The 26,240-nt window shown below is 44.4% G+C and overlaps 2 protein-coding genes and 1 long non-coding RNA gene across 11 annotated transcripts in view; 2 read left to right on the forward strand and 1 right to left on the reverse strand.

Annotated features, from left to right (window-relative positions):
• The window catches only part of LOC119387567 (uncharacterized), a 93,398-nt gene that overhangs the window by 41,151 nt on the left and 26,007 nt on the right, over positions 1–26,240 (reverse strand). The window lies entirely within an intron of this gene.
• Positions 1–26,240, forward strand: part of LOC125757684 (uncharacterized) — a 72,409-nt gene that overhangs the window by 20,543 nt on the left and 25,626 nt on the right. The gene's annotated exons all lie outside the window — the stretch shown is intronic.
• Positions 3,297–24,456, forward strand: LOC119387563 (cyclic AMP-dependent transcription factor ATF-1). 6 transcript variants are annotated; one of them, XM_049413552.1, is made up of 8 exons: positions 3,297–3,420; positions 7,191–7,376; positions 10,780–10,947; positions 14,111–14,191; positions 17,040–17,301; positions 18,480–18,611; positions 21,805–21,979; positions 23,482–24,456. In XM_049413552.1, exons 2-8 carry the CDS (start codon positions 7,191–7,193, stop codon positions 23,624–23,626), a joined length of 1,149 nt encoding a protein of 382 aa, XP_049269509.1. In that variant the 5' UTR covers positions 3,297–3,420; the 3' UTR covers positions 23,627–24,456. The 6 variants fall into 6 exon arrangements, with proteins under 6 accessions (XP_049269509.1, XP_049269510.1, XP_049269511.1 ...); XM_049413553.1 differs by having other exon boundaries at positions 17,040–17,292; positions 18,474–18,611; XM_037654993.2 differs by having other exon boundaries at positions 3,299–3,420; positions 17,040–17,292; positions 18,459–18,611.

Below are 26,240 nucleotides of genomic sequence, written 5' to 3' on the forward strand. Positions count from 1 at the left end.
TTTGTCAAATCTAGGTCTGTACTATATTGATTTATGTGGTACAAGCAGAGTACAGCAGCAGTTGGGTAACGCGTGCGGTGGTGAACAGTTTTCAGCTTGTTTTTTCTCTCTGTCCGTTTTATTAGCGTCTGATCTTTTTCTCCCCTTAATAAATTGTTGGATGGTCCAGCTCATGGCATGATTATGCAACACTTAACAACACAAAGTCTTGCGTCTCTTCTTCGAATGATAAACTGTTCTCAGTTCCATCTATAAATGAAAAAAAAGAATAAGCTTGCAGACCTCCTTGTTGCTGTAATGACAAACTGTGCCTAGTTTATGCACTTTGTGGAAGTATTTCATTTTCCCCATTTTGGTTTTGTTTACTATGCGCTACTTTAGTTGGATGAATGTGGTTGATGAATAACACTTTAATCGGTGGTGTTAGAAAGATATTGAACAGCACTTCAGACTGGACGAAGAGAAGACAGCAGAGTGATTCGACAGGACTATGACGAGACGACAGACACACCAGCGTGTGTGTTGTCTTTGTTTGATAGATGTGGTGTTGTTTCTGTTATCCTGTCCGAAGCACCGATCACCTCCATTGCAGTAAACTACCAACCATTCCAGTCCAGCACCCTTTTTCAACAGGCATTTTCTACAGTGCTAGCTACCCGTCTCCATGCATGCAAACAGTAATATTCGAATTTGGCACTAGCACAAACACCTACAAGTGCTGATGCTTGAAACGCAAAGCTATTGATCTCGAGAGTTTTGTTTTGAAAGCACCTTTCACGGAGCTTGAGAATCTTGCATTTCTTGTGCGCTATTTATAACGTCTGCTGTCTCTATGGCAGATCGGTAGCCGTGGTGTGTCTGCTACTGTTAGCACAATGTCACAGTGTTTGATTCCCGGCTACGGCGGCCACATATTTTGGAGTTGGGGTGCAAGACACTCGATTTGGGTGCACATTAAAAAAATCCTAGGTGGCCAAATCAGTTGAAGCCCCCTACTGCGTGTTCCCATCGTCCTATGCATTCTTTCAGGACGTGTGATTTAAAATTTTAAAAATGTGCTTATATTTTTGTCTTCATTACATATGCTTAATCTAACACCTGATAGAGATACCTAAGTACTTAGACAGTTGTCCCTATTGTAGTACGTTCAGGAATAGGTGTGCCCACATAGCTGCTACTTGGTGAATTAGTTTTATTTGGTGTAATATACAAGCAATTTTTTTTTCCTCGAGCTAAGAATAATGGCTTTTCCCTTTGCTTTGCATAATAGGAACAATTATCTCCAATCTTTTTGACGGCGTCGTCAGGTTGAAAACGACCACATGTAGCATCGGTGTCGGCCTTGAAAATTCCCCAGCGCTGCATTGAAATTTCGTGATCTTGCTTCTCTTTGAAAACCGTTTGAACCCTGGTAGCACCTATCTCGAGATTCATTTGTATGCACCTTTCTTCATACTTTTCTTCGGGTACCTACGCAAAGCGTGAGTGTGTCGCACTACAGCCAACCAGCAATGTACGTAGGCAGTGTAAAGTTCATTCCTTGTTTACCCATTGGAAAATGTCACGAAAAGTAGCAGCAGGTGGTGAGGCAGCTCGTACATACACACAAGTCTAACTGCCTTTCCGTGCTGGTCAGTGCAGTCGACCTTGGCAATCGAGGAAATCTTGCTATTTTATTCCTCGCTGTTTTGGCGTCTCTCCAGTGATCTTTTCTTGCTGCTGGCATTTCCCTTCGTTTGCATCTACTACCCTTTCGCTCAATGCATTGAGATAGCCGATTTCGGCTGCCACTTCTTCATGCAAGCTTTCGTTCTATCAGTGGCAAAGCGATCGAAAGGATAATATTTTTGCTCTATCTCCAAAGAAGTGAACTTAAATGTCATGTGCGAAAAAAAAAAAAGAAATAAACCCAGTTGCAATATGCAATTTAATTTTCATAGAAAATCCGAGCATTAGCTGCAGTGTTATTTTCGCGAAATATCAAAAGAAACGTAAAAGCAGCAGCTTGTAGATGACGTGCGCGCTTTTTTTCTTTCTTTTAGTGAGTAAACATTGTTTTCTACAATCTGAGTCATACATTTCTCGTGCGTCTTTCCATGATCGAACGCTTGTTTGTTTTCCGATTTGAAAGTGCGATTGCCTTACAAGTTGGTCCTCAGACAACAAACAAAAAATGACGCGCGTTAACAATTTTTTTAGATTATCGATACCCGTCGGCGAAGAGAAACTATGATGACAATCGCAATCTAACTTTTTAAGCACACAACACACACGGCTGGTACGTATATGTCGATGGACAGGCTATTTAAAACGAATACAGCGGAGTTAACCGGTTGATATGTGATCGATGGTGTGTGACATCGTACCGTTATGTATGGCACGCTAGCGGTGGGCGTTGCCGAGTGCGCGGAATGTTGTAGGCGGTGTTGCTAACTTGCGGATACAACGCCTCATCTCTACGCGGTTTAAGACTGTTCAGCTATGCAGAGCGAGCATTGATTCACTCCGGTACGTGAGCTTTAGTCATCAATTTGGCGCATATTGCTATCACGTGCGCGAATCGTGGCTCGTTAAGACATTGAAAAGTCAGCTCAACGGCAGTAGGTGCTCGCTGGCAATGGGTGATCCATCGCTTTGACAGTCCGCTCATGCAACCTCGGCACGATTTCGTTGGTTTTATCCAGCAGAGCCGGATATTTTACGAGTTGCCGCGCATTTGCGCGCGGTGCAATCGCCTGCGGCCCCAGTCCCCATGTGTCCCTTCTGATCACAAGCGGCGATAATCAGATTATCTCGGTACCTGTTCCAGATGAATTAGAACAATAAATACGATCGTTTACTATCTCGTCAGCGCGCAGAGAACACCTGGCACAGCTTACAACGGCGTTCATCCACAGCTTTCGGCTTGCCTACCTGCCCACGCCCTCCTCCTACATCTACCTCGCCAGCCCTCGCACTCACGACTGCCGCAGCGCCGCTCTCCGACGTAGAAATGAGTGCGGGCTTTGATACCTAAATAATGTTACCGTAATCGCTTTGCTCCCATATTTTCCACCAATCGCAAATGTTTATTGCATCTCGCGAGGACTACTTTGAATTTCGATGTTACAAAAAATAGTTTTATACGATGGAAAGTGTTGTCCTTGTACATGCGTGCCTTGCATGTCGTCATGGCTTGTGAATCATCACAGGCCATCCAATGACGGTGACGCAGCGCATCGTCACGTGTGCGTTGCTCGTGAATCGTCCAATGAAGAAAGGCCGGGGTGACGTAGCGCGCAGTGATATCGAGCTCTTAGGCGAGGGTTATGTGGACCTGCTTTCAGTGACGACGACGTTGTACTTTGACGTGGTTGCTACGTTTCTGCCAATTTGCCCACTCGGGTTGCGGCAAACTTGGTGACGAGAAATACGTAACTGGTAAGTGCTCTGCGTCGACCCTCGTACAATAACAGTCGGGCGTGATGTCTTTCGTGCGGTGGTGGCATTTTTCGATTGCCGGTTTAGAAATTAGCCCAGTTTTGGACCTCTGATTTTGGGAAACTGTGTGGACGATGTCTGGAACGGTATCGCTGCAAATATGGCAGGCTGCCAGGGCTGCAATCGCGCTGAATTTAGACGCGTGTGTATCCGTTAGGCCTAACTGTACATCGCGGCTGGTTCGATCGCGGAGCTGCGAACCCGTGTGTTCCGGCTGGCGTTCTAACCTGCGTTTAGTCGGGCACTTCGGTGGTGTCCGATTGCGTGAAGCTGCTCTGCCGGGTTATCAGCGTCGGGTCTGTGGCTGTCCGCAATGGTGTGGCATGGACTTTCCCGTTTTGTAGTCTGTGTTTCAAGGTGCATCTGAAACCTTGTCGCCCGACGGTGCTGCATTCGATTTCTACATTGGCGACTTAAAACGGTTTGAGCGTGATATGGCGTCTGTGTGTTCCGTTTCTTTTGATCGGGCATCTGATCGTTACTAGTTTTATTCACTGTTTCTCGACCTTAACGTTGTAGATGTTCTGTGGTCATAGTTTGCGCGCGTCTTTAGCCTTTTTCTGTGCGCTCGATTTTAGTGCGTATTCGACCAGCTGACTCGCTTTCTGTAATGAAGATACCGTATTATTCTATCTGCAGCGCGTGTTATACGGAAGCAGCCGGGGAAGGTATTGCGCCGCGCTGCCGCGCACCTGGGCTCGCAGCGGCCTTGAGCCAAATAGTTTTGCAACGTGGCTGCGAGGTCGCCAGGCGCGTAGGCCATTTTGAGGCTCTCACGTAGATTGACCTTAGTTTCAGTTAAAAAGACGCCACAGCAGTCGTTCTGCGTCAGCAAAAGATCAGAAAAACTGTTCGCATCGGCGCTTGCGTGTTATCGGCGCCTACGTCCATTCTTCATTCTGCGGTCGCGTTGAATATACATCGGCGCGTTTCCGAAGCGACTGAACGTGGTGCGTTTTCCTTGTGTGGCAGTCGAAAAACCCAGGTAGCGACGTTAATAAACGATATTCGGCTGTCGCATATGGATGTTTTAGCGCGCATTCTGCCAACGTGGAGTCGATAAAAATGTCGCGTGCGTCATCGCATGACGTCAGTGTGGTTACGTCACGCACTTACGTAAACCGTTGTTCGGCGACACGGCCTCTGTCCACGCGGGCGGGCGGTGCACTGCGGACCTCACAAAGCGATTATTTAACTCTTCTTGATAAATGGTTTGTATATATTATATTTTGGTCGCCTGTTTTTGGCTTTCACAGAATGTGTTGTTAGATACACGGCAACTGCCCATGGGAAAGGAAGACTCAACGACTTGTGAATATTTAATTATAACTAGGAAGTAATGTTGTTAGAAATTGGATTCTGGCACGACTAAAACTTCTGAGACACTTTTTGCAGCACGCTATTTTGATGATTGCCACGTAGGCTAATAAATAGACTGCACATAGCAATTCAGCTGGAAAGCAGATATTAAAAATTCGTAAAGAGATAAGGTAAAACCACTTAATGCTTCGGATAGGCTGCCAAGCAGAGCAGTGCTCTTTCGTAGACTATCCTGCAACCTGTTCAGGCATTCAAGAAAGTTCTTTTTTTTTGTAATCCAACTGGCTAAGCGAGGTCTACCGCAAAGGCGAACTTGGGTGTGTGGTAGAGCAGTATTTTTAATGCCAAAGCCAGTGAAACGTGTATTCGTATTAACATGTTGACAACAAGCACGGTCACAACCATTATTGCGAAATAGCGGTTCAACGTGGCAGTGTGCTCAAAAGTGTGTTGCCAGTGTTCCTTGCTGTGACGAAAAGGGTGCGTGATATGAGCACTTGCAAGATGGTAAAGCCTTTGAAACTCTTCGTTCATATAATGCAAGCATTTAATAGTCAAGTGTCTTTTATAACGGAAATAAAGATTTTGTAGACTTGGCTCCTTTGCATTCATTTCAAGTTTTTTCAAAGGGTCAACAACAGCTAATACTGTCGGTTTAATTGAAAGCAAGACAGTTTTATTTATTTTTTTTTTTGTAACAGCTTAAGAGTGCAAGAAAAGATCCTCTTACAAACATCCAAGGATCCTGATTTTGTGTGCATGCATGTGTGTGTCATGCCGTTTCCAAGATGGATTAACAACTAGAACATATACAGGTTCCTCGAAGGCTGCGTTGTATTGCAGAGTACATGAAGTTTGGGGAAGGTGCATTAATCTGGCTATACTGATAGCATGCCTGTGCAGTTAATTTCTTTCTCAGTAGACCCTTTACATAATCCGCAAGTGCTCTTTCCTGCACTGCATATTCGCCCAACTAATGGCGCACCTGTCGGCTTCAAGTGGAGATGAGGCCCTGGTTGGATAGTACTGGGGCTTCTCTATTATGCGGAGTCTATATCGAGAGCAGAGTACATTTTCAGTGTCGTAGCACAAGCAAACTGTGCGGAACTAGCTGCCATTAGTTGGGCTAACTGCATCGCTGGAAAGCTAGCTTCACAATTGTGAAAAAGGGTCATTGCACTCGTCCTACTGGATAGAACTAGTAAGTTTTTGTTTGGTAAACTACTGATGCTTCCTAGTGCTGGTATTGTATGCACTTACAATGCTCTTCATTATTTTCATCTCTGCGTAATCGTCATCCCAGTTCTGGCAGGTGCCTGCTGGTAGCCAATATTTCAGTAGTTAGTTGGTGGTTGTTGCTGTGGCACGAATGCAGGTCTAAACGAAAACAGGACCTGGGTAAAATGTGTAGATTGAGGAGACCCTCTATTGTTTGAAATGACAGAAGCACACTTAACTCGTTTATTTGGTCAGGTTCTGGAGAGCAGCCACCCGTAACTCGGGCGATGATAGTTATGTACATCGCCCGATAGTTATGTAAGTGCTCATCGGAAGCACTTACAATATATACAGGGAAGATTGTGTTGAGTTTGCAGATATTGCAAGGAAAGCAGGCAAACTGTCCAAAATTCAGGCTGCACTCTTCATTCAACACACTGTAGCCACTCATGTACAATATGGCAGAGACACCATTATAGTAAATCACTTGGTGCAAACGTTTACTGGGGTTCTTGTGAGACCTCGTGTTGGCTGTAAATATAGCTCCTGCATTGAACAAAGCCAGGTTATTAACAGTTAAACAGAATTAAATTAGAAAGAGTGATAAAATAAAACATCCTAATTTTGCTTGGCAATATGGGGCAGAGCGTGTCGGTTCGTGAAGTGTTGATAAAGAAGGAAAATTGGAAACTTAAACTTGAGCTGTTTATTGTGGCAAAACTGAAGAACCTTCTCACGTTCCCAAAATTCTTCTTTGGTTTGTGGCATGTCCTTGAGTAATGTAGAATATTCAATATCAGGGAGCACACATATAGCATGCTTCCTGGCCAAGTATCTCCAAAATTTCTGGTGTTTGCTGTAGTAAGGGGGTTCGCTGGTTTGTTCCAGGCTCTACAGTGTTGTTTTGCAGATGTAAGCATTGGTTGTGCTGTAGTAGCGTACTGTGCTGTGGCCTCGTCAAAAGTGTGCCTGGTGTCCTTGCACAGCTTGCTGCACTCCTCTGCGGCTGCTGCTACTACTACTCGAAAGCTCAGCGGGCATTCTGAGTGGGGCTCGGTCGTAGCAATGGTTGCCGGGGGTGGTTGGTGGTGTGCGCCCGCTGAGGCTGCCGGGTGGCGTGTGCTGTGTTGTCGTGGCTGGCCAGCGCTGACCCCGCTTGCATGGCCATGTAGATGGAAGTGCTCATGGAAGAAGGAGCGACCGTGGTGACCAGCAGTGCGCCTGTATCGCGTGCCTCCAGCACGACCACGGCAGCACGCTCCAGCCCGGCTCCCAGCGCGGTAGTGGTCACCTCTGCCCAGGGGCGCACCAACGGCACTGTGGTGTTTGCCTCGCCGGCACAGGTCAAGCAGCTCAATGTGAGTTGGTTCTGCACTGTGGCTGCCACGAGACACCTGGAAAAAAAGTTTCTGTTGCATCATGCTTTGCCTGCACTCCTCTGCTTTTCACACTGCATTGTGCAACTTGCAACTGATAACTACACCCGGAGGCAGCTGCACGAAGACTCGATGCAGCCTTGTGTAAAATAACACTTGCATAGTTCGATGAAGGCAGCCAATGAAAGTTGCAATTGCAGGTTGTTCAGTGTTCCCGAACACTGGAATTGTCTTAACCGCAGAGCATTGGTGTCTCCTCGTCATGTTGCACTCGTACCTGCTTCAAGCCTGGTTTCATGGCTTTTTGCACGAACCATGCAGTGAACCAACTTACAAAGCATGTATTTGCAAGCTTTCACATGCTGTGCATGACTAACGGCGAAGCCAAGCACGTCACCAACAATGCAGCAAGCGTGAAGTGCAGCCTGTGCTAGCAGGGTTGCAACAACACTTCTTCGTGTATTACTCTGCGTGCGCTCATGATCAGCACTTTGCACTTACACTACTGGACAAAGCAGGCATTTATTGCAGTGCAGATGCCTTTTTATGGCATTCTTCACAATGCCTGTGCTGCTTTTTCTGGGCACCTTGCTAAAGAAAGGGATTGTCTTTTGTCAGGTGTGAGTGCAAAAATAACATTTGCACTCCGCTTTCTTTTTTCTCCTTTGAATTGAAGTTCTGTTTCGTGTACATTGGTTTTTTATTATCTTTGTTGATGGACACGTTGCTCTTACATACACACACTGTGACTGAAGCAGGAAATGCGAAAAAAATATCTTTCTCTTTGCAATTCTGAACCCAGTCTCTTTGTATAAATTAGTCATTGTTGAATGATGTGGAAGTTGTCACACAAGTAAAGTTTCATGAAGTCTTCCGGCGTTTCAATTACAGATGAAGATTCTCAGTTTGGAAACCAGGTGCTCTGCCATTACTCGGTCATGTCCCAATGGAGTTCAGAATTTTCATTGATATTGTTGCATTGTAGCATTTTCAGTTCGTTTTACATATTTACTGTTAACATTGTTAGCAACTTCCTTTGTCATTAGTAGCACCACTCATTTCAAGTCTACAGATGTGGACACGAGGGCAGTCTCTTTTAAGGGGCTGTGAAACACATGTTTGGCTGGGAAACTCCTTATAGTGTACAACAGCACAATTCATTATGAGGTCAAGAGCCTTTGCATAGGCACATTTCTCTGCACCGAAACCTTCCTAGGGAGACAATAGTGCCGCACACTAACCCATAAGGCTCCTCCCGAAGTGCCGATTTGAGCCACCCGTTTCTTCGATATCACCTCAGGTGGTCGGCAGGATCTTGTTTCAAACACAATGAACATACAGATGGCACCCATCTATCATGAGCATGCAGGTGTTGTGGAGGTGGTTGAAACCCCTGCAGTGTGCGCATGTTCTTTCTGGTTGCAAGGTGCATTTCATTCCTTTCTGACTTTTGTTCAGCTGTAGACACCCTACTTTTGAGAGCTACGCACTACATCTTTGTATTTGCTGGTCTGTACATTCTCTATTCTTTTCCTCTCTCTCCCTCTCTCTCTCTTTTTTTTCCTGTTCAGCTTTCCACGATGGCAAGTATAGACCACGTTTCATTTTTGTGTATGCATGCCGCCATCTTGGAAACTTGCCCTTGCATGCGAGTACATCTTTCATGATATTGAAGTGCCGAGAGTGTTTGCGTGATCAATGTTGTGATTGAATGTGTGTGTGAAATACCGAACGTGACGTCTGTGCCAATGGTTTGCAGACTGGCTGTAACGTGGCATATCTCGCCGTTTTGGCTAAATGTCGTCGTTTTAACAATGGCAGCGCACATTTGGCACCGTTGTCGAAGGAACCTGCTTTGTCGTAAGCCCACTGCGGTGGCACGCTCGTAAATTGATTTATGGTCAATGTTGCCAATGCATTTGTGCAGCAGCTGGGGGTTGGCTTTCTCTTATTGTTCAATTCATAAGCTTGCGTGAATGTGCATGAAGGGATTTCTTTAGTTGTTTTCTTTTCTGGCCCTAGCTGAAAGGTCACAGTTGTTTTATGTCTCTATTAAAACACAGCTGCACTCAGCTTCAGAATGGGGTTAAGCAATGCTTAGCAGGATCCTTTTTTTTTTGGTAGCACTATACTCTATAAATATTCCATATGAGGCATTGGCATAGTGACCTAGCAGCTCCTACTTAGTTATCGTGTTTGTAAACCAGCAGTCGGATTTAGATAGTGTTGCGCAGCTGTGCTACCAGCCCGATCTAACCTGCCTCAAGGAGCATTCACAGTATTCTTCATTTATTTCCTTTTTTTTTATCTGAAACCTTTTCTGGAGGTAATTACAACTTTCAAAAGGACAAAGCTATGCTAGGACAACTATATAAAAGATTCGATGGGAAACGTACAATACCTTGCCATTATTAAAAGAGCCCTCAAACGCTCAATTGGAATAGAATTACCTCGCTCTTACACTAGATTGCCTCGTGGATTTCCTGTAGCAAAGATCTTTAAATCTTGTAGTATATGTGGAGGTACAGGTAGTGATCTCAAGCTCCAATCGGGAGGAATGGCAAGGAGGCAATGCCCTGCCGAAAAGTCGGTCTCGCGTCTTCGACATTATTGCTCAATGCATCTATAGAGCGCATCTCGCTCACAATGCTCTATGCTAAATGGAAGCTCGTTTCACTTCGAACTAGCGTCAAGAAATTTGACACTTACAAGTATGTTAAAAATTCCACAGATAAGCCTTAATTCTGCATACATGTAATAGGATGAATTCTAATTTCATTCCTTAGGCATTGGCTGTGTTCCTTATTAGTGAACAACTCGAGTACTGTGCTGTTCATCTCAGCAAATAGCTTCTACCTCTTGGCTTGGTGCACTGGCCTTTTTTCATTAAATACTGGCATTCTTGATGTCAAACGCTTAGGTACAAAACTTGTATCTTGTACAGGTATATACAGTCAATGATATTCTACCATCGCTCCTACATTCGTGTTTAGGGCTTTTCCAGTTGTACAGGTCCTACTGTATACTGAAGAAAAAAAAGTGCAGTTGTGATCCCGCGACATGAAAGTAGAGCGCTGTTGTTAACCTAAGAGGACTGTAAAGCAGTAATAACAGCTCAAGCACAAGATTATTGCGCCGATTCTTCATGCTAACATTGCACGTTCAGAGTGAAAAAGGGTGTTCAGCTTATTAGTAGGAAGTTAGACTACCGGTGACTAATGATAAGCTTAAATAAGATGCAAACTTTTTGTTACTATGCACGTGTTCATGCAATGTTGTCTCTACCTGTGCGTGTGGAAGCATTGCCGAAAGAGATGCCAGCCGCGTGGTTCGTTTCTCTAATTGTTTGTTTGAAGGTCTGACATTTTCATTCATTGCCACGCAGGTGGTCCCTTCAGCCACAACACAAGCGCTGGCAGTGCAACAGCCCGGCGGAGGTGTGTCCATCGTGCACGTGTCTATCCCCAACCAGCCCATGCACGTACAGTCAGTGATACAGCCCAACCAGCAGTCCGTGATTCAGGCCGCTGGAGGGGCAGCTGCCCTGCAGACAGTAAGTGCACTTGGTGTGAGTTATAGTCTTTTCTTCTTTAACCCTTAGCGCTTAAGGAAAATTCATTCATGTGTGTGTGTTTGCGTGCACTTTCCAGCAGATTTTTGCCAATCCCTCTTGTTCCCTGTCTCTCTCCCTTGCACATTCCTTGCGCGTTCATCCAAACAGTGCGATGTTGATAATTGGAATCATTGGTATGTGTCCGGGTTGCTGGAGTCAACTGGACGGACGACGGGCAAGCAGGAGACCGAATACAGGGACTGTCGGCACTGCATAGTGTTCCTTTTCCTGCTTGCATGTCATCCATCCAGTAGACTACACAAAAATTCACCTTCAGTGCCACATATCTTTTCTCGTCTTGCGTGTATTGACCCAGAATGTCATGTATTGACTGCATACCTACTTAGCATTTCAAACTTTAGCTCAGTGGATGTTCGTGTCCTGTGTTGTTTGAGGTTTGCTGCGTATTTTGAGGTGCAATGTAACCTGCAAACTTCTGCTCTAACATTTTAAGCAGCCTTTCCCTGTTGACCCTCGTCCTTCTTTTTTGCTTGTGTTGTGCTGTTGTAACCTGTAATTGTGCAGCCACTGTCATTTGAGCATCCACCAGCCATCCTACGCACCCATGTTGAATATGTCGATGCAAGTAACATTCAGTCAGCAGTCGCACATGGCTCTGAAATGAGTGACCTAGGCAGAATCGTATTTTTATCCTAACGGATGTTATGAAAGCTTTATTACGACTGGAGCCGCCCTCCTGCTGCCATTGCTTCTATTTCTGATGTCGAGAACTTCAAAGAAGCTGTTCACAATCATCTCCACATGTCCCTGTAATGCCTTGGCACCGTGACAATACAGAAAACAAACCAAGATAAAGCTTATATAAAAGAAGGCTTTTCTTTAACTTTTAGGCTTCATCTTGTGAGATGTTTTTGATTAGTTGGTTAGGGTTGCTTTCTTAATCATTCAAAGTGCCTAGCGTTACTTTTGATACTGCAGTTGTCTAAATAAATATTTTCTGCAGTGTTCCTTGATCACTCTGTTCTTCTTTCATCCATTTTATATTAGCCCTAGAAAAAGGCCCTTCTGATGTGCAAACACTGTACTGCCGTATAAGTAGTACAGGAAGGGCTAAAGGCTTTCATATGCTCAGTGGCGTGTGTATCTTGACTGGTGCTTAGTCATTCACTTTAGGCGAGTCCACTATTGTGTTGATGGCTTAAATCGTGCATAACTTCAACCCGGGCTGCAGTATCTTAAAACTCTATGGCGGCAAAGTGTAGACGTGCACTTTGTAGGACACGCTGCATTTCGTATATCATTGGACATTTAGTTTACGAGTCTGTCATGCCCATTTCCATTACCTATGTCGCATGGAATGTACCAGATGCAGTAGCGCTTTCGTCAGGCATCTAGGTATGGCATTCTACGTGTCATTATGAAAAGTTTCGCAATTTTACATGTCTTGGTTGCTACTAGGGGTGTGCGAATATTCGAAGTTTCGAATATTTTTCGAATAGTGTTTGCTATTCGATTCGATTCGCACTGAAATTTTACTATTCGAACTATTCGAACTTCCCAAAAACAAATGCAGTCAACGTCCAGTTGAAAGTGACCCCTTCAGATTTTTAATATGCTTCACCTCATTACACTCTCGTATTGCGGCAAAGCTGCCTTTCAAGCTCCGTTACGGTCGAACTTAGCCAAGACACAGTCAACGTCCAATTAGAAGTGGTCCCTAGATTTTCAATATGCTTCACCTCATTACACCCCCGTATTGCGGCAAAGCTGCCTTTCCAACTCCGTTACGGTCGAACTTAGGCAAGAGACAACGTCTGATTGGAAGTGGTCCCTAGATTTTTAATGTGCTTCACCTCCTCACACCCCCGTATTGCGGCAAAGCTGCCTTTCCAACTCCGTTACGGTCGAACTTAGCCAAGAGACAGTCAACGTTCGTTTGGAAGTGGTCCCTAAATTTTCAATATGCTTCACCTCATCACACCCCCGTATTGCGGCAAAGCTGCCTTTCAAGCTCTGCTGCGGTCGCAAATGCATTAACACTAGAAAACGCTGGTTCCAACATGGAGATGAAAGATGTGGCAGAGTTGGGGGCTCATTTAATGCTGTTTTGGACCTGAAATTTGGGCAGGAAGTCCGAAAAATCGGACGCCGAAGCTTTTTAGCATCCAGAATTTCAGATGTTCTTATATATCGATGTCTACGAGGCAGCTTTGGAACTCCGGACTTGAAGGGAGCACACCCTTGTCCGCCACATCAGTTGGGCTTCCACAGCAGTTGAAAGAGGAGGAGAGGCTGAGGAAATGGCATCTCTGCCTATCACGTGTAAAGTGTTGTCGGCAACACCTTGGTTGCACCAAATCATGTACATAAATACAATTCGGCCTCTACATTGCCTCACTCTTGATAAGAAAGACAACTATGCAATATGACCCCACCAGCGTTTCATCAACCTAGCGAAAAGAAACACTTTCATGTTGCTATCTCACAAGAACATACATAGGGATTCTCTGCAACTTTTTCTGTAATTTCACTTCGAATTATTCGAAAATTTTTTGAGAAATATTCGAAAATTATTCGAAATTATTCGATTCGATTCGCACTCAATCTTGATTATTCGAATTCGCTTCGCACCCAAAATTTTGCTATTCGCACAGCTCTAGTTGCTACCATTGTGCACATCATGGCCTCTGTGGCGCTGGTTTGCCATCTTTACCTTGAGAACAGGCACACGAATGCTTGTAAAGACTTGTCTTCCTTTCTCATTGCTGTCACCTTTATGAACCACAGTGTAGGTGCTGGCTCGTGGTTAGCTGTGGCCACTTCCATTCTGTTGCAACAATTTTTGAGATGCACGTTGCCCAATCAAGGTGACAACTACTGAAAGTGCCCCCTACTTTGCAGTCAGTGAGTGTGTTGTGTATGTCCTTGGGCAAGTCTGTTTGGAAACTCTGCTTGCAGCCCTTGTGTCGAGGGGCGCAGGTTTAGACTGCGAAAACACGGACAACTTAGTTTTCTTCGCAGAAGTCTGTGAAGAGTTGTGCAAAGGAGAGTTGGGGCTGTCGTGCCATTGCTGCTGCTGCCGCCACTGCTCTTTCTCCAAGTGGGGGGGGGTCCCCCTTTTTTTCTGCTTGCTTCTTTCCAGTTGGGCAAGAATGTCATATTGGTAAATAAGGGCTCAGTGATCCACAGTGCCGACGGTGATGCTGGCGTCCACCCTGTCCAGGTAACACCGCCTGGACTTGCAAAACATGCGCTTCTGTCATCCTAACGCTGCCCAGAGCTTCTCCTCTGCTTGCACTGCACACATTTCTTGAGCCATTTTTATTTGCTTGCTTGCGTGAGCATTGTGTGAATGCTGATGCGATGCATGAGTTTGGTCAACTGGTGGCCCTCATGCTAAAGCCAGTCTGCTACCTGCCCCGTGAAGATTTTTAAAAAAAATTTGGTCCAGTATAGTGGTACATTCCTTCTCTTTCTTTACTATTTTTTTTTTTAAATTGTGGAGACACCACATTTTTAGTGCTGCGGAAAGGGGAAGGTTTGGAAGGAGCACCTTCAGGAAATTGAGTTTTTCATTAGAGGCTCTATTCTCTGTCAAGTGTTTTGTTACAGTCATGGAACAGATGAACTGAAGCTAGAGTGTCAGCTAAGAGGAGCCATCAGATGCATTTAATGTGAATACATTGTGAAAAATATTAGCCAAGTTATTCTGGAATTTAGGTTACGAGTTGTGTTTTCATTGTTAGGCTAGATGATCTCTCATTTGCACTTCATCGCATGAACTTGAGGCATTAGAATTGCACAGTTTTGAGGGGACAGCCAGCTTCATCTTCAGATGGGAAGAAGATGCATGAGAGTACAGAACGAGCTGCAGCAATTTCTTAAATTTTAAGGTAAAAGGAACAAGCTCCTAAATTAATATATCTGAGGGCCATCATCGATGTTGCCTCTAGCTGTGCAGTGAAGATTGCTGTTGTGGTTTGGGATGTAACAAGGACACATTCGAAGATAGGCTAAATCCTTGTTTCACAGCCAGGCTACTGCAGGTGCTCTTAATGTAAGAATTGTTGAGCAAGAGCTGCATAGGACACTGCAGCAAGAGGTGACAGTAGCAGTTAATTCTTTGGCAAAATTTACATGAAGAAAAGTGGCCTTCTGGAGCTCAAACACTGAAATATGGTGTCTCTACTGCTTCATTAAAAGCACGAATGTCGTATTGCTGGTGGAAGACTTGTGCTTTGTCACCCCATCCTCCTCCCTGCATCTGCTTTTGCTGCCACCAGCTTGCAAGTTTCTAAATCTGTGCTTTCCATAGGCTGCCAGTTGGCTTTTCCACAAGCAGAGGGGGCCATGCACTTATTCTGCCTGATGCCAAATATGAAGAACAGCTGTACCTGAAGAAGAGCAGTATTGAGATACAAGCTGTAGCTTGCTACATGCATTGCATAAGAAACTCGGCACATCATTGTAGAATTTACTGTATCCTTAATTTCACACTTGTATGTTCACTAGCTATTGGAGCATTACGTTGGTCAGCCGAAGTCAAAGTGTAATCGTCCATTCAAACAAAGTCAAATTCCAGAAGTTCTGTGTCGCCTATGTGCTGTAGAAGTTAGCAGCTGGCTTAATGTCTGCATGTAACTGCAGATCCTTTGCAACAAGTGGTATCGCTTCATGTGATGTGAAAGTCCTTGCAGGCTTGCTGTAAAATTTGTGTAGTTCTATAGTGGCAAAGGGGCACAGAGGTTTGTTTTAAATGAATAACCCACTCTTTGATAATCTGTGCTGCATGTGTGCCGTAAATTGCACTTTTTTTTTTGCTAATTGAGCATGTCTGTGTGTGCTTGTGTGTGGCTGAAGCTAACAATACTAACCTTTGTGTGCTTAGCATGAGAGGGACTTGTAGTGCAAGTTTGTACACATAGTGCTTTACTTGATTTTGTTACTGTAGGATTTGCTGGCACTGTGTTGCGTGGGACATTAGACACACCAGCTGGCATGAGCATTGAAATTCTTACAATCATTATACACCGATGTGCATGCAGTGTCGTTATTGCTTTCTACCATGCTTATATTCTAGCCAGTGCCATGTTTTATTCATCTGAATGTTTTTTCACATCATGGGTGAACTTCATCAAATGTGAACTTTGTGAAGGCGAACAAAGGGACATGAAATATACATGAGTGATCTTTTCCTAAAGCATGTTTATAACTCCTTACTGGGGCTTTATTGTTGTTCCATTTTTGTGGAGATGATCTCCGAGCAGCGCAGCCTGAAATAGCTGAAAATGGCAAAAATAGTCTAACTTTCACACCACCTTGGAGGTTTTAAACTTTTTGGGAGGAGAGTATTCTACTAACAAGGATACATTCTCACATTTTCAGATTGCTGTGGTGGACTTATTGCTTACTGCTCACCCAGCTCTATATGCCATAATTCTGTGCTGCAGAAAAAACTAAATTTTAGTCATACTGAAAGGTCATTGTCACTTAACATAGTATCTGATGTACCTCTCCTATGAGCATGGGACACAGTGCTCTTGTTTCAGATTTTGTAGCACATCCTTAACAATGCAGCTCACTCTGTTTACTGGTTTATGCCTCAGTTTTAGGCGGTATAAAATTAGCCAGTTCAAATCCTGCTCTCGCACTTACCAAGCTGCATTGGTAAGAACTGAGATCAAGCAGGACACAGGCTGTCATCACCCACGTGTCTAAGCACATGCCCATTTCATTCTTCATGTTCTTAAACCCATTAAGAGTAGCATCATTAGCATATTAACTCAACCTTGTCTGTCTCTTGCGAATCCACTTACTAGTGACTGCGGCCAAGAAACGATAATGTGTCCTCCTCGTTGTACTTCATGTCTTGACAAGCATTAGACATGTTTCATGATGACCACTTGTCAAGCTGCAAGTACTTGGGCTTAGCAGAGGAAAACAAGTGCGGAGCACTAAAATTCTGTCGTTTTCATTAACACTTAGTAGCGCTACTCGTCTTTTGCGACATTAGTTGATGCTTGCCTGAAAGGGAAGACATGCAGCATGAGCGTACCCGTTTGCCATTACAGTTGATTCCGGCGAGCAAATTGGATGTGTCAGGGGAGGCGGCTGTGCTCACAGCAGAGGACGATTCTAAGAAGCGACGAGAAATACTTGCACGGAGACCGTCGTACCGCAAGATCCTAAACGAGCTCTCCTCCACCGAGGCACAGGGTGCTGTAGCGTCGCTGACGGCCGATACAAAGGACGACGACGACGACCCTGACAACACCATCACAGTGGCTGGCACTCAGTACCACACCGCAGCTGGACTGCTGAAAGGTAGGCTGCCTCTCTGAGTGTCCAGAAAGCGGGCAATAAGCGCTGGGAATGTCTTTCTTGCTTGCTCACATGCCTAGTTTCTTGTTGATTAGTGCGCTAAATACTGTTACTGTTTGCTGCGGCTGCCCAGTGGCTGCAGTTCTATGTTTATCCCTTTCAGGCACGAATTATGATGCACTCTCTCTAAATTTGTCAGATTTACACAACATAGTTCTAAGGCACTCAACATTACATTCCAAGAAAGAAAATTAAGTAATATATTGTTTTGTGCGAGTTTCAGTATTTGTAGTTAGTGCATAATAAAATATGTAATTATTCTGCAGTGATGTTCCATTTTTACATAAAAGGACCAAATTGGAGGCTCAAAATGGATGCATAGTTGTTGTGTTCGTTTCGAGCAAAGAAAAATACTTTTAACGTTGGCCTGGAGCATGGCACGTCGAACGACCCATCGAACATTATATAGTGCCTTCACCGAAGTGATCAGTACATTCTACACACAAAATTCAGGTTTAGTCAAGACTACAGCTGTGCGAATAGCAAAATTTTGGGTGCGAAGTGAATTCGAATAATAAAGGTTCAGTGCGAATCGAATCGAATATTTTTCGAATAATTTTCGAATATTTCTCAAACATTTTTCGAATACTTCGAAGTGAAATTACAGAAAAAAGTTGCAGAGAATCCCTAAGTATGTTCAGTTCACTCTATGTGCAATATATCTAGCTCTTTCTCTTGCACTAGTCCAACCAACTGCCAAAGACAAGTTGCGTCCACATATGTGGACATTGCGCCTCAAGGGTTCATGAGCACAAGGTTGTGGGTTTGATTTCCTTGTGTGAAGGCAGTAGGCAAAAACATGTGGGCTGTGTTTTTTATAACACCTTAAGTTCTTCAGCGTGCACCCAGAAGCCTCATCACACCATCTCTCATAGACAACTGTGCGGATTCTAGATGTTGAGCCTCACAATCTAATTTAATTTTCAGTGGCATTCTTAAGGTTCTAAAAATCGTTTACACTTTTGGTTTCTATGTTTCGTCAAGCTTACTACTTGCCTCTTGCCCTTGTGCGAAGAGAAGTGATGGGTAGTCTAAGCTCGCCAATGTGTGACGAGGCTTTTTTCGATGCGTAACGGGGTCTCAAGTATCCGTTGGTGTTGCGCTCACAGTGGTCCCCGCCTCAGCCATACAGCTGGCCGTGACGCAAGAGGGCAGCCTGCAGGGCCTCCAGACGCTGACCATGACCAACGCAGGTTCGGGGACAGCTGCTGGTACCATCGTCCAGTATGCCCAGGGACAAGATGGACAGTTCTTTGTGCCCGGTTAGAAACCTTTTCTCACTTGTTTTTGTGCATCTCCCTTTGTTTTGTTCTTGTGCAAGTTGGTGCCATTTATTACCTCGCTAAATATATTCAAACTGACTCTGCAAGATAACAGTGCATTGTTTTACTGTAATTACTGAGAAATGTGCATGCGCGCACATTATCTTCATGCTCTGTTTCAGCCTTTCCCGCATGCCTATTCGACAGGAGCGGTTTCCTTTTTGCCAAACTAATCGTCAAGATTGTTACCTAACAATATTTAAATCCTCAAAAAAAAGGCAATGCGCGAGCCTCACATTGGATTCCGCCTCTTTAATTCCTAGGGAGAGAGCTTTTTTCACTTCCAGAACTACCGTAAAAACCGGTGTATAGGTCGTACCGGAATGTAGATCGACCCCCCCTGACTTTCAACTACTGAAAATCGAAAAAAAAAAAGTTCATGCAACGGCTAAAGTATCGGAAGGCACCTTTATCATGAAACAAACGCGATTTCAAATGGTGCACGGTAAAAATGCCATTTATTTACACGTGTGTTTACACGTAAGTTCCACAAGGCAGGAAGCCAAAAGATGGGCTCAAGCATTATCTTCGTAAAACATCACAACCATCTTGACAACTTTAAATTGGATGCACTCTGAGGTCACCGGTAGCAATCACGACGTGAGCGCAGCTCCCGTATAAACTGTAACCTTTGTCTCCAGCTTATATACGCTGTGGTCTGGCACTGAAATGAAGTTTTCTGCTGATTGCTGCATGTCATGAGGCAATCTTGTGTCCGCCAGTAGCGAATGCTTCTGTGGTGCACTCGATCTACCCACCGATCACAGCTGTATGTGCCGCTGTAACCAGAGCTGCCTGCATCACCGAGATGCAACAAAGAGTATCCGGCAGGATGGAGCTGCGAGAACACCTGTGCAAAGACAAAATTTCGGTTATTGTTTCTGACTCTCAGCGCTCGCTTGCATTCACCTGCGCTAGTATCCCAACACATAATTCACGCTCTTCAGACTTGCAATGTGCTACCATATTTCTACATGCCTTCGCAAGCTCGATCGCCGTTTTCAAACACTTTGGTTAATTGTTGTCGGCCACTGGACGAAAACAAGAAAAAAAAAGCAGCTCAGAGCCCAAATAGATTCACAAGACTACAACAAAAACACAAAATGAGACCACCCATGGCACAAGGCTGGTAGTAAACAAAGGTGTGCCAATGATCGTGATAGCAATGGAAGTGGTTGACTTCAGTTGCTCATAGTGGCCAGAGTCCCCCCAGGACTCCCCAAGTTTTTCTGCACATGACTGGTATATAAGATGGGGGTCGACTTTTTATAGCGGCTTTTGAAAAAAAAAAAAATTGACCTATGTTTCGGTTTTTACGCTATTACAGCACTTGGAGTGTTCACCTTGTGATCATGTCAAGCAGTCAAGTTTTCTGCATAATTTGTAATGAGTGAATTACCAAAAATATCTGAAATGTGCTGCATTCTAATGACATGCAGTTTCATAACTTATATTAAAGGAATAATGAAACTTAAAGAGGCAGCAATATGCGATATATACTGTATAGACCGCTTATAACGTAAGTCGCCGGAGTCGCGAATATCCGCATTATAAGCGGTACCGCACTATAACCAAAACAACCTCTCCAAAGGCTGCACTTGCGCAAAACGTGTTGAGCATGTAGCCTCGCGTGTCCGATAATCGACATATGCGATTTGGGGCGCTAAAACCACTTAAATCTCCGAATATTCAAAAATTAACCGCCAAAGACCCGCATTGCCAACGAAATGAACACGGGGGGAAAAAGCAACAAAACAAAGTGCCATCGCGGAAATCGCCGACTACGTTTCAGGCCACTTCGAGGTATGCGCATTACACAGAAACCATGTCGAATCGCGACCGAAATTTCACGTGCTGAGCGGTACCGATCGTTCGATTTCACGGGCGCGCACGCGATGTCCAAGACATTGCAATCGAATCCGGAACCACCATTCGAGAGTTGCATGTGCCGACCATGCCCTCGTTTTCATTAACGATATGATTCCCTTCCCTTCAAGTGCAGCCATCGCAAAAAGTTTCGTTGATTCCGCACCAAACCGCAACTTTTATCGCCCGCGACCGCTACCGAAAAGCAACCAACGCTGATTAGGCCTAGCCGGCGGTTCAGCATATTGTCGCGGGAAGTTTGTCCAAGACAACATGAAGATCGGACGTCGAAAAGATCGCACTCAAGTACTAACCCAAGAACAGCGCGCGTGATACGAAGTTTCGTGTTCGCGGCCGGGAGATCAACGGCGACAAAAGCCCGCCAAGCTCGTTTAAGTCCGCGCACTGGCAGAAAAGGCGAAAGCTCGCGTCATGAAGCCGCAAAACTTTTCAATTCGCGGACGAGGTAGCAAACGCTACTAGTCGAGCAATTCGACCCGACGTTATTAGACCAAACCACTCTTCGCTCCGAACCTCAAATTTACTATTCACCCATGTCTAATTGCACAGCTCATGCAAAGAACTTAAATCCGTCTGCAAGTGATCCTCGAGTTGCTATACCAGTTCCATCCGTTTGTACAAGATCGTCGAAACTGCTTTAGGGTCCCTTTAAAACACGGGGTTCTTGCACTGCGGTTGCATTGGGAGGTTGCTGGATGACGACAGGTGCGGCTTTTACACTGCTCTCATGTAAAAGAACAGGATTTGCGTATTCATGCAGAAAATTAAAGTGTTTTGATGTAATAGACATTTGTTTATTGTTTTCTTGATACTCTCGATAATTTGACATCTGGTTAATTCCGACATTTCTTTCCAGTCTCGTGAAATCTGAATCAACGAGGTTTTACTGTACTATCATAGACCGAACTTTTGGGTAATATAAATATCCGTATACAGTCTAAAATGACGGCACACATTGCGTTGAATTGCATTTCATTGTTTCCCTCACTTTCCTCTTTTTTTTTTCCTTTTCTTTGTTGGGGCCTGATTTCTTAACGCTGCAGTTAACCAATATAGAAAAAAGGTGCACACGATGCAGCGCTTGTTCTTTTGTCTCATCCTCCCTATTTTTCTGTCATTGTGGGGCTAAGAAACAGCGGCTTGAAATAGAAACACATTTGTATGCTGCTCGGCTTGTTCCGACGTTGAACTTGAACTCACTGTGTCATGGTGGGAGAGTAATTGAAGCCAAACGTTAACCTTGCAGTGACAGTGTCTGCGGCCGACCTTCAAGCATACCAGATCCGGACGACGGGCAGTGGTGGCTCGTCGCAGGCGCTGGCGCAAAGTGTAGTCATGGGACCAGCACCCAGTCTCCAGACCCAGCAGTCACTTGCCGAGGAAGCGTCCCGCAAGCGGGAGCTTCGCCTACTCAAAAACAGGTATGCCACCAGAAGTGCTGAACTACACATGCCACTTTGCTGAACGTTTATGAAAACCCTCAGACAATGTATCCAAGGAACATATAGGGGACGTTGTTCGTAGTCTTATTACTGCATTGTAGTAATTGTGACACAAATGCTAAGAAATTAAAGTGGACAAAAAGGCAACTTGCCGCCGGTAGGGACCGAACCTGCAACCTTCGGATAATTTGTCCGATGCTCTACCAATTGAGCTACAGTGGCAGTCGTCCACTTTATTGGGTATTTTCGTACATGTAAACCTGGGAGGGTTAGTCAGTGCCGCTCGTAGCCATGATAGCAAGTGTGGAACACTCCTTTTTTTGCCAGCTGGCATCACATAGCACGTGATCTTCTTACGAGCTAGCAGCTAACTTAGTAAGCCCACGCATACTACCTGAAGGCAGAACATGACATTCCTGTAATCTATGATGCATAGGATGCAAATGTGGTGGAACATGCACATTTGTGAAGGGCGGCCATCGGGTTAGTTTACTGTCGTTATGACTGTGATTCCCCAAGGATATTGTGTGCTTGTCATTGTATCACACACGTATTGCTAAAATGCATTTACTTGTGGGGGAACAGTATTAAATCTAGTACGTTACCACACACTATGTTCAGCACCTCATGCTGAACATAGCCCTGGTGCCCACCTGAGCAGAAAGCTTAAGAAGAAATCTTAAACATGATTTGACTTGGTCTGAAGATAAAACTTTGCAACACCCTCCTCTCTGAGGTGATCGCTCTGCCAAATGAACCAGCCAAGAGATCAGTGTGTGGTAACGTGCTAGATTAAGTAGGAACGCACACACTAATTTCTAATAACTGCCGTTGCTTGATCTATCTGGACGACGTAGTTTAGTAATAAATTGTGTGCTACAGTGAGAACACAGTTGCACAAAGGAAGCAAAAAGCAGAGGACATGCCTTCACCATGAAAATTCACAGACGAGCCACGATGAACAAACTCATGGGGCAGCTCCTCTTTTTTACCCTGGGCTTTCCCATCTTGAAGCTGAACTAATGTCCCTATAGCCACACTTTAGATGGTGTAGTAACGCGTTTCTTTAGCAACTGCTCACTGTTTGTCTCCTAAATCCATAAACGAGGACAGCGCAGATTAAGATGGTGCAACATTTTATTTATTTAGCAATACTGCAGACCACAGCATGGTCCATGCAAGAGTGGCTGTACAAGTAATCACAGAATATGTCACAGAATCGCAGAACTTGCACCATATGTCTTGAAATGCACCAGGGATTGTTGGGGCTTGTCCCCGGCTTCTTTTTCCTTCCCTTCGTATCCACTCCATTGCTCTAACTGACAACTGGCTGCCTGTCCTACGCATTACGTGGCCAGCCCACGTCCATTTCTCTCTCTTGATGTCAACTGCAATATCTGCTACCCCTGTTTGTTGTCGGACCGATTCTACTGTCTTCCGCTAGCTTAATGTTTCTCCTTTCACTTTCCGTTCCACTACAGGGATGCCGCAAAGGAGTGTCGGCGGAAAAAGAAGGAATACATCAAGTGCCTGGAGAACAGGGTTGCCGTCCTCGAAAATCAAAACAAAGCACTCATAGACGAGCTCAAATCACTCAAGGAGCTGTACTGTCAGAAGAACGAATGAGCCACGTTTCATCGGGACTTTGAGTGTTCCAATCTTAAAGCCATCGTGTGCACAGTCATGGGAAAGACTTGCATGAAGTGCGTGCAGTCTCGTAACTGTTGCCGCACAGTGGAGTCTCTCTGTGTACCTGGACCAGTTCATCATAAGGGTCGTTAATTGTTTTGCCCTGACAGTCTGTGCACAGACCCTGCTGGAGTTTAACATTATTCTCGCCTCTTTTTTCCGATCATTCGCCAGTTTTGCCGCAGCCCCGTGGAGCTGCGCCCATCTCATTGTCATCACTACTTGGACTGTAAATAGTATCGCGTGTGTGTGTTCATGTCATCTCGGTCTCGGAGCAAGGGGTGAAAAGTGCAGGTACAGCATCGCAGGCCTTGTTTTTTTTTTTTTATTATGATTATTTCATCTGCTGCTACAGTTTCGCAGCAAAATGCCATGGGAAAGGTGTATAGGATTTACCTGCTGGGTATTGTCGTGATTGTACATATGTGAATTTCCGTCATTTTTTTCCCATCCACCCCCCTTTTTTTTTGTCATGACATGTAATAAACTTTGATGATAAGCTTGTGCTGACATGAGTCAACCACAGGCCCTTTTTGTTCTTTTGTTTACGTTAAATGAAGTGAGCACACTTTTACATATTTTGTTACGTTATGTGAAAATTGCATTTTTAAGAAGGCCGCGCATTGTCCGGTCTGTGTGCACCCGAAACAATTGTCGCTGCGGGATGCACTTTTGCTTTCTGTTAAAGAGATCTCAGTTGTTGAGCTGTGCCTTGAGATATTTTGTAACCCAGCAAAAAAAATAAAATATATAAGGGTTCAATACAAGGTATGTTGTTGAGTAGTGTACTCATTGCGCTTGTGGGCAGCGGCACTGCACAACCAAGACAATGTTCACAGAGCAGGTCTCGAGTTACTGCTGACATTACTTGGGTATTCTCACCGTATTTCCTTCAGCACAGTATGTGAGGTTTGTTAAAGGGGCCTTGCAACACTTTTCGAACATGGTAAAAAAATGTTGCCAATTGGCAGCCGAAGCTCCTTTGAACATATGAGCCAAACGTTATAGTGCAGTACGTGGCATGTAATTTACAATTCAATTTCAAAGTTTGCTAGAAATCGCTCGCTCTTCTCTCGAAAAATGGTGCCATACAGCCAAAATCAACTGTGTTATAAGCTTATGAACATGGCCATTGGTTGATCTGAGCATTGCGAGCTGCATAGTTTTATTTTCTGCCATCTTGCTTTCAACTTTTGCAGAGTTCTGAGGAGGATGATGGTGAAAAAACTATTGCACACGCTAGCACGGCTGTATTAAAAATATGTCGGATGTGTCTTTTTAAATTTCTTATGTCACAATTTAGAGCAATTCTGTGTCCTTTTTATAGGACATTGGGGCCAAAAGCTGCCGTAGCTTCTTGCCCCTTTGTCAGCCCCTCCCCCTGTGTAGTTTTCAGCACATTTGGGACGCAAGGAAAGAGAAAGACAAATTCCCTGTAACTCCGGTTGTACTTGAGCTATCTAAAAAATTTTTATTGCAATAAATTCTTGAGACAACAAACTCCTATAGTGAGATTACTTGGTAAAAGTGTCGCAGGGGCTCTTTTGAGCCATTTCATCGTTGTTAACATACTTTTTATGAAACAGAAAGCTAAGCTTCACACCTGATATGTCTAAAACTTGTTCAGTTTTCAGCGATAATTGTCGTCCATGAGGCTGTACATTTGAAACTGGGACTATGTCTCGTTTTCTCGAAAATACATGAGCTTTCATTCTTCTATAACTTGAGCTATTTCTCATTGGGCCATTTGGACAGCTTATTTAACCCTTTGAGGGTCGATTTTTTTTTGCGAAATGCGTTCCGAAAATGTGTATTTTTTTGTTGCTGAATTAAATTCTTCAGACGAATCTATTTAAAAAAAATTGTCTAAAATTATTTTGGGTGGCTGTAAAGTTACTAAAAGTATCTTTTCTGTTGTTACATGCACATAGTTTTTTCATGAATAACAGCAAGATAAATTCTAGAAAGAAAAACCTCTATGACAGATAAAAAATTATGCGTTGCAATGAACGTCTATGTGGTTCATAGACATACTAAAATAAGTGCACGAAGTGGTGTCAAGTGGAAATGCGGAGGGAGAAAAGCCACTTTTTATGTGCACGCTTTTGAGATGTCGCCTCGCTCATCAACATCTGAATCTTAACTCACAAGTAACGTCTCGTATGACGGGCTGACATTTACTGAATCAGATTCCGATTCGCCACTTGAGCGGCGATTTGGAGGAATCACCGCTAGACTCACTTTTGCAGCTGAGATACCGGCGCGCACTTCCATAGCGCAAGCAAACTTTGCGCAGGTGAGTGCACTGAAGAAAACTGTGTAGTGAGCGCGTCCGGAAGGCAAAAACAAGTCCGAAACCTATAATAATCATTCATCTTATCGCCAACGAAAGGAAAGCGGTTTTTGCGAGTCCCCGAAAGAGGAAACGCAACCACAGCGACATCAGTGACATCAGTTCCTGTGTTCCGTCCGCCATCACCGAGCACATACGTCTCAGTGACCGCGCTGTGTTTACGTTCGTGAGCGGATCGTTCGGCGTTGTGCGCCTGTT

The sequence above is a fragment of the Rhipicephalus sanguineus genome, chromosome 3 (genome assembly GCF_013339695.2).
Source record: "Rhipicephalus sanguineus isolate Rsan-2018 chromosome 3, BIME_Rsan_1.4, whole genome shotgun sequence".
NCBI lineage: Eukaryota > Metazoa > Arthropoda > Arachnida > Ixodida > Ixodidae > Rhipicephalus > Rhipicephalus sanguineus.

Coding starts and splice junctions, on each gene's coding strand:
- LOC119387563 (XM_037654993.2), top strand. CDS start 7,191: ATGGAAGTGCTCATGGAAGAAGGAGCGACCGTGGTGACCAGCAGTGCG. Junction 7,377..10,779: donor CACAGGTCAAGCAGCTCAAT/GTGAGTTGGTTC, acceptor ATTGCCACGCAG/GTGGTCCCTTCAGCCACAAC. Junction 17,293..18,458: donor CGCAGCTGGACTGCTGAAAG/GTAGGCTGCCTC, acceptor TTGCGCTCACAG/TGGTCCCCGCCTCAGCCATA.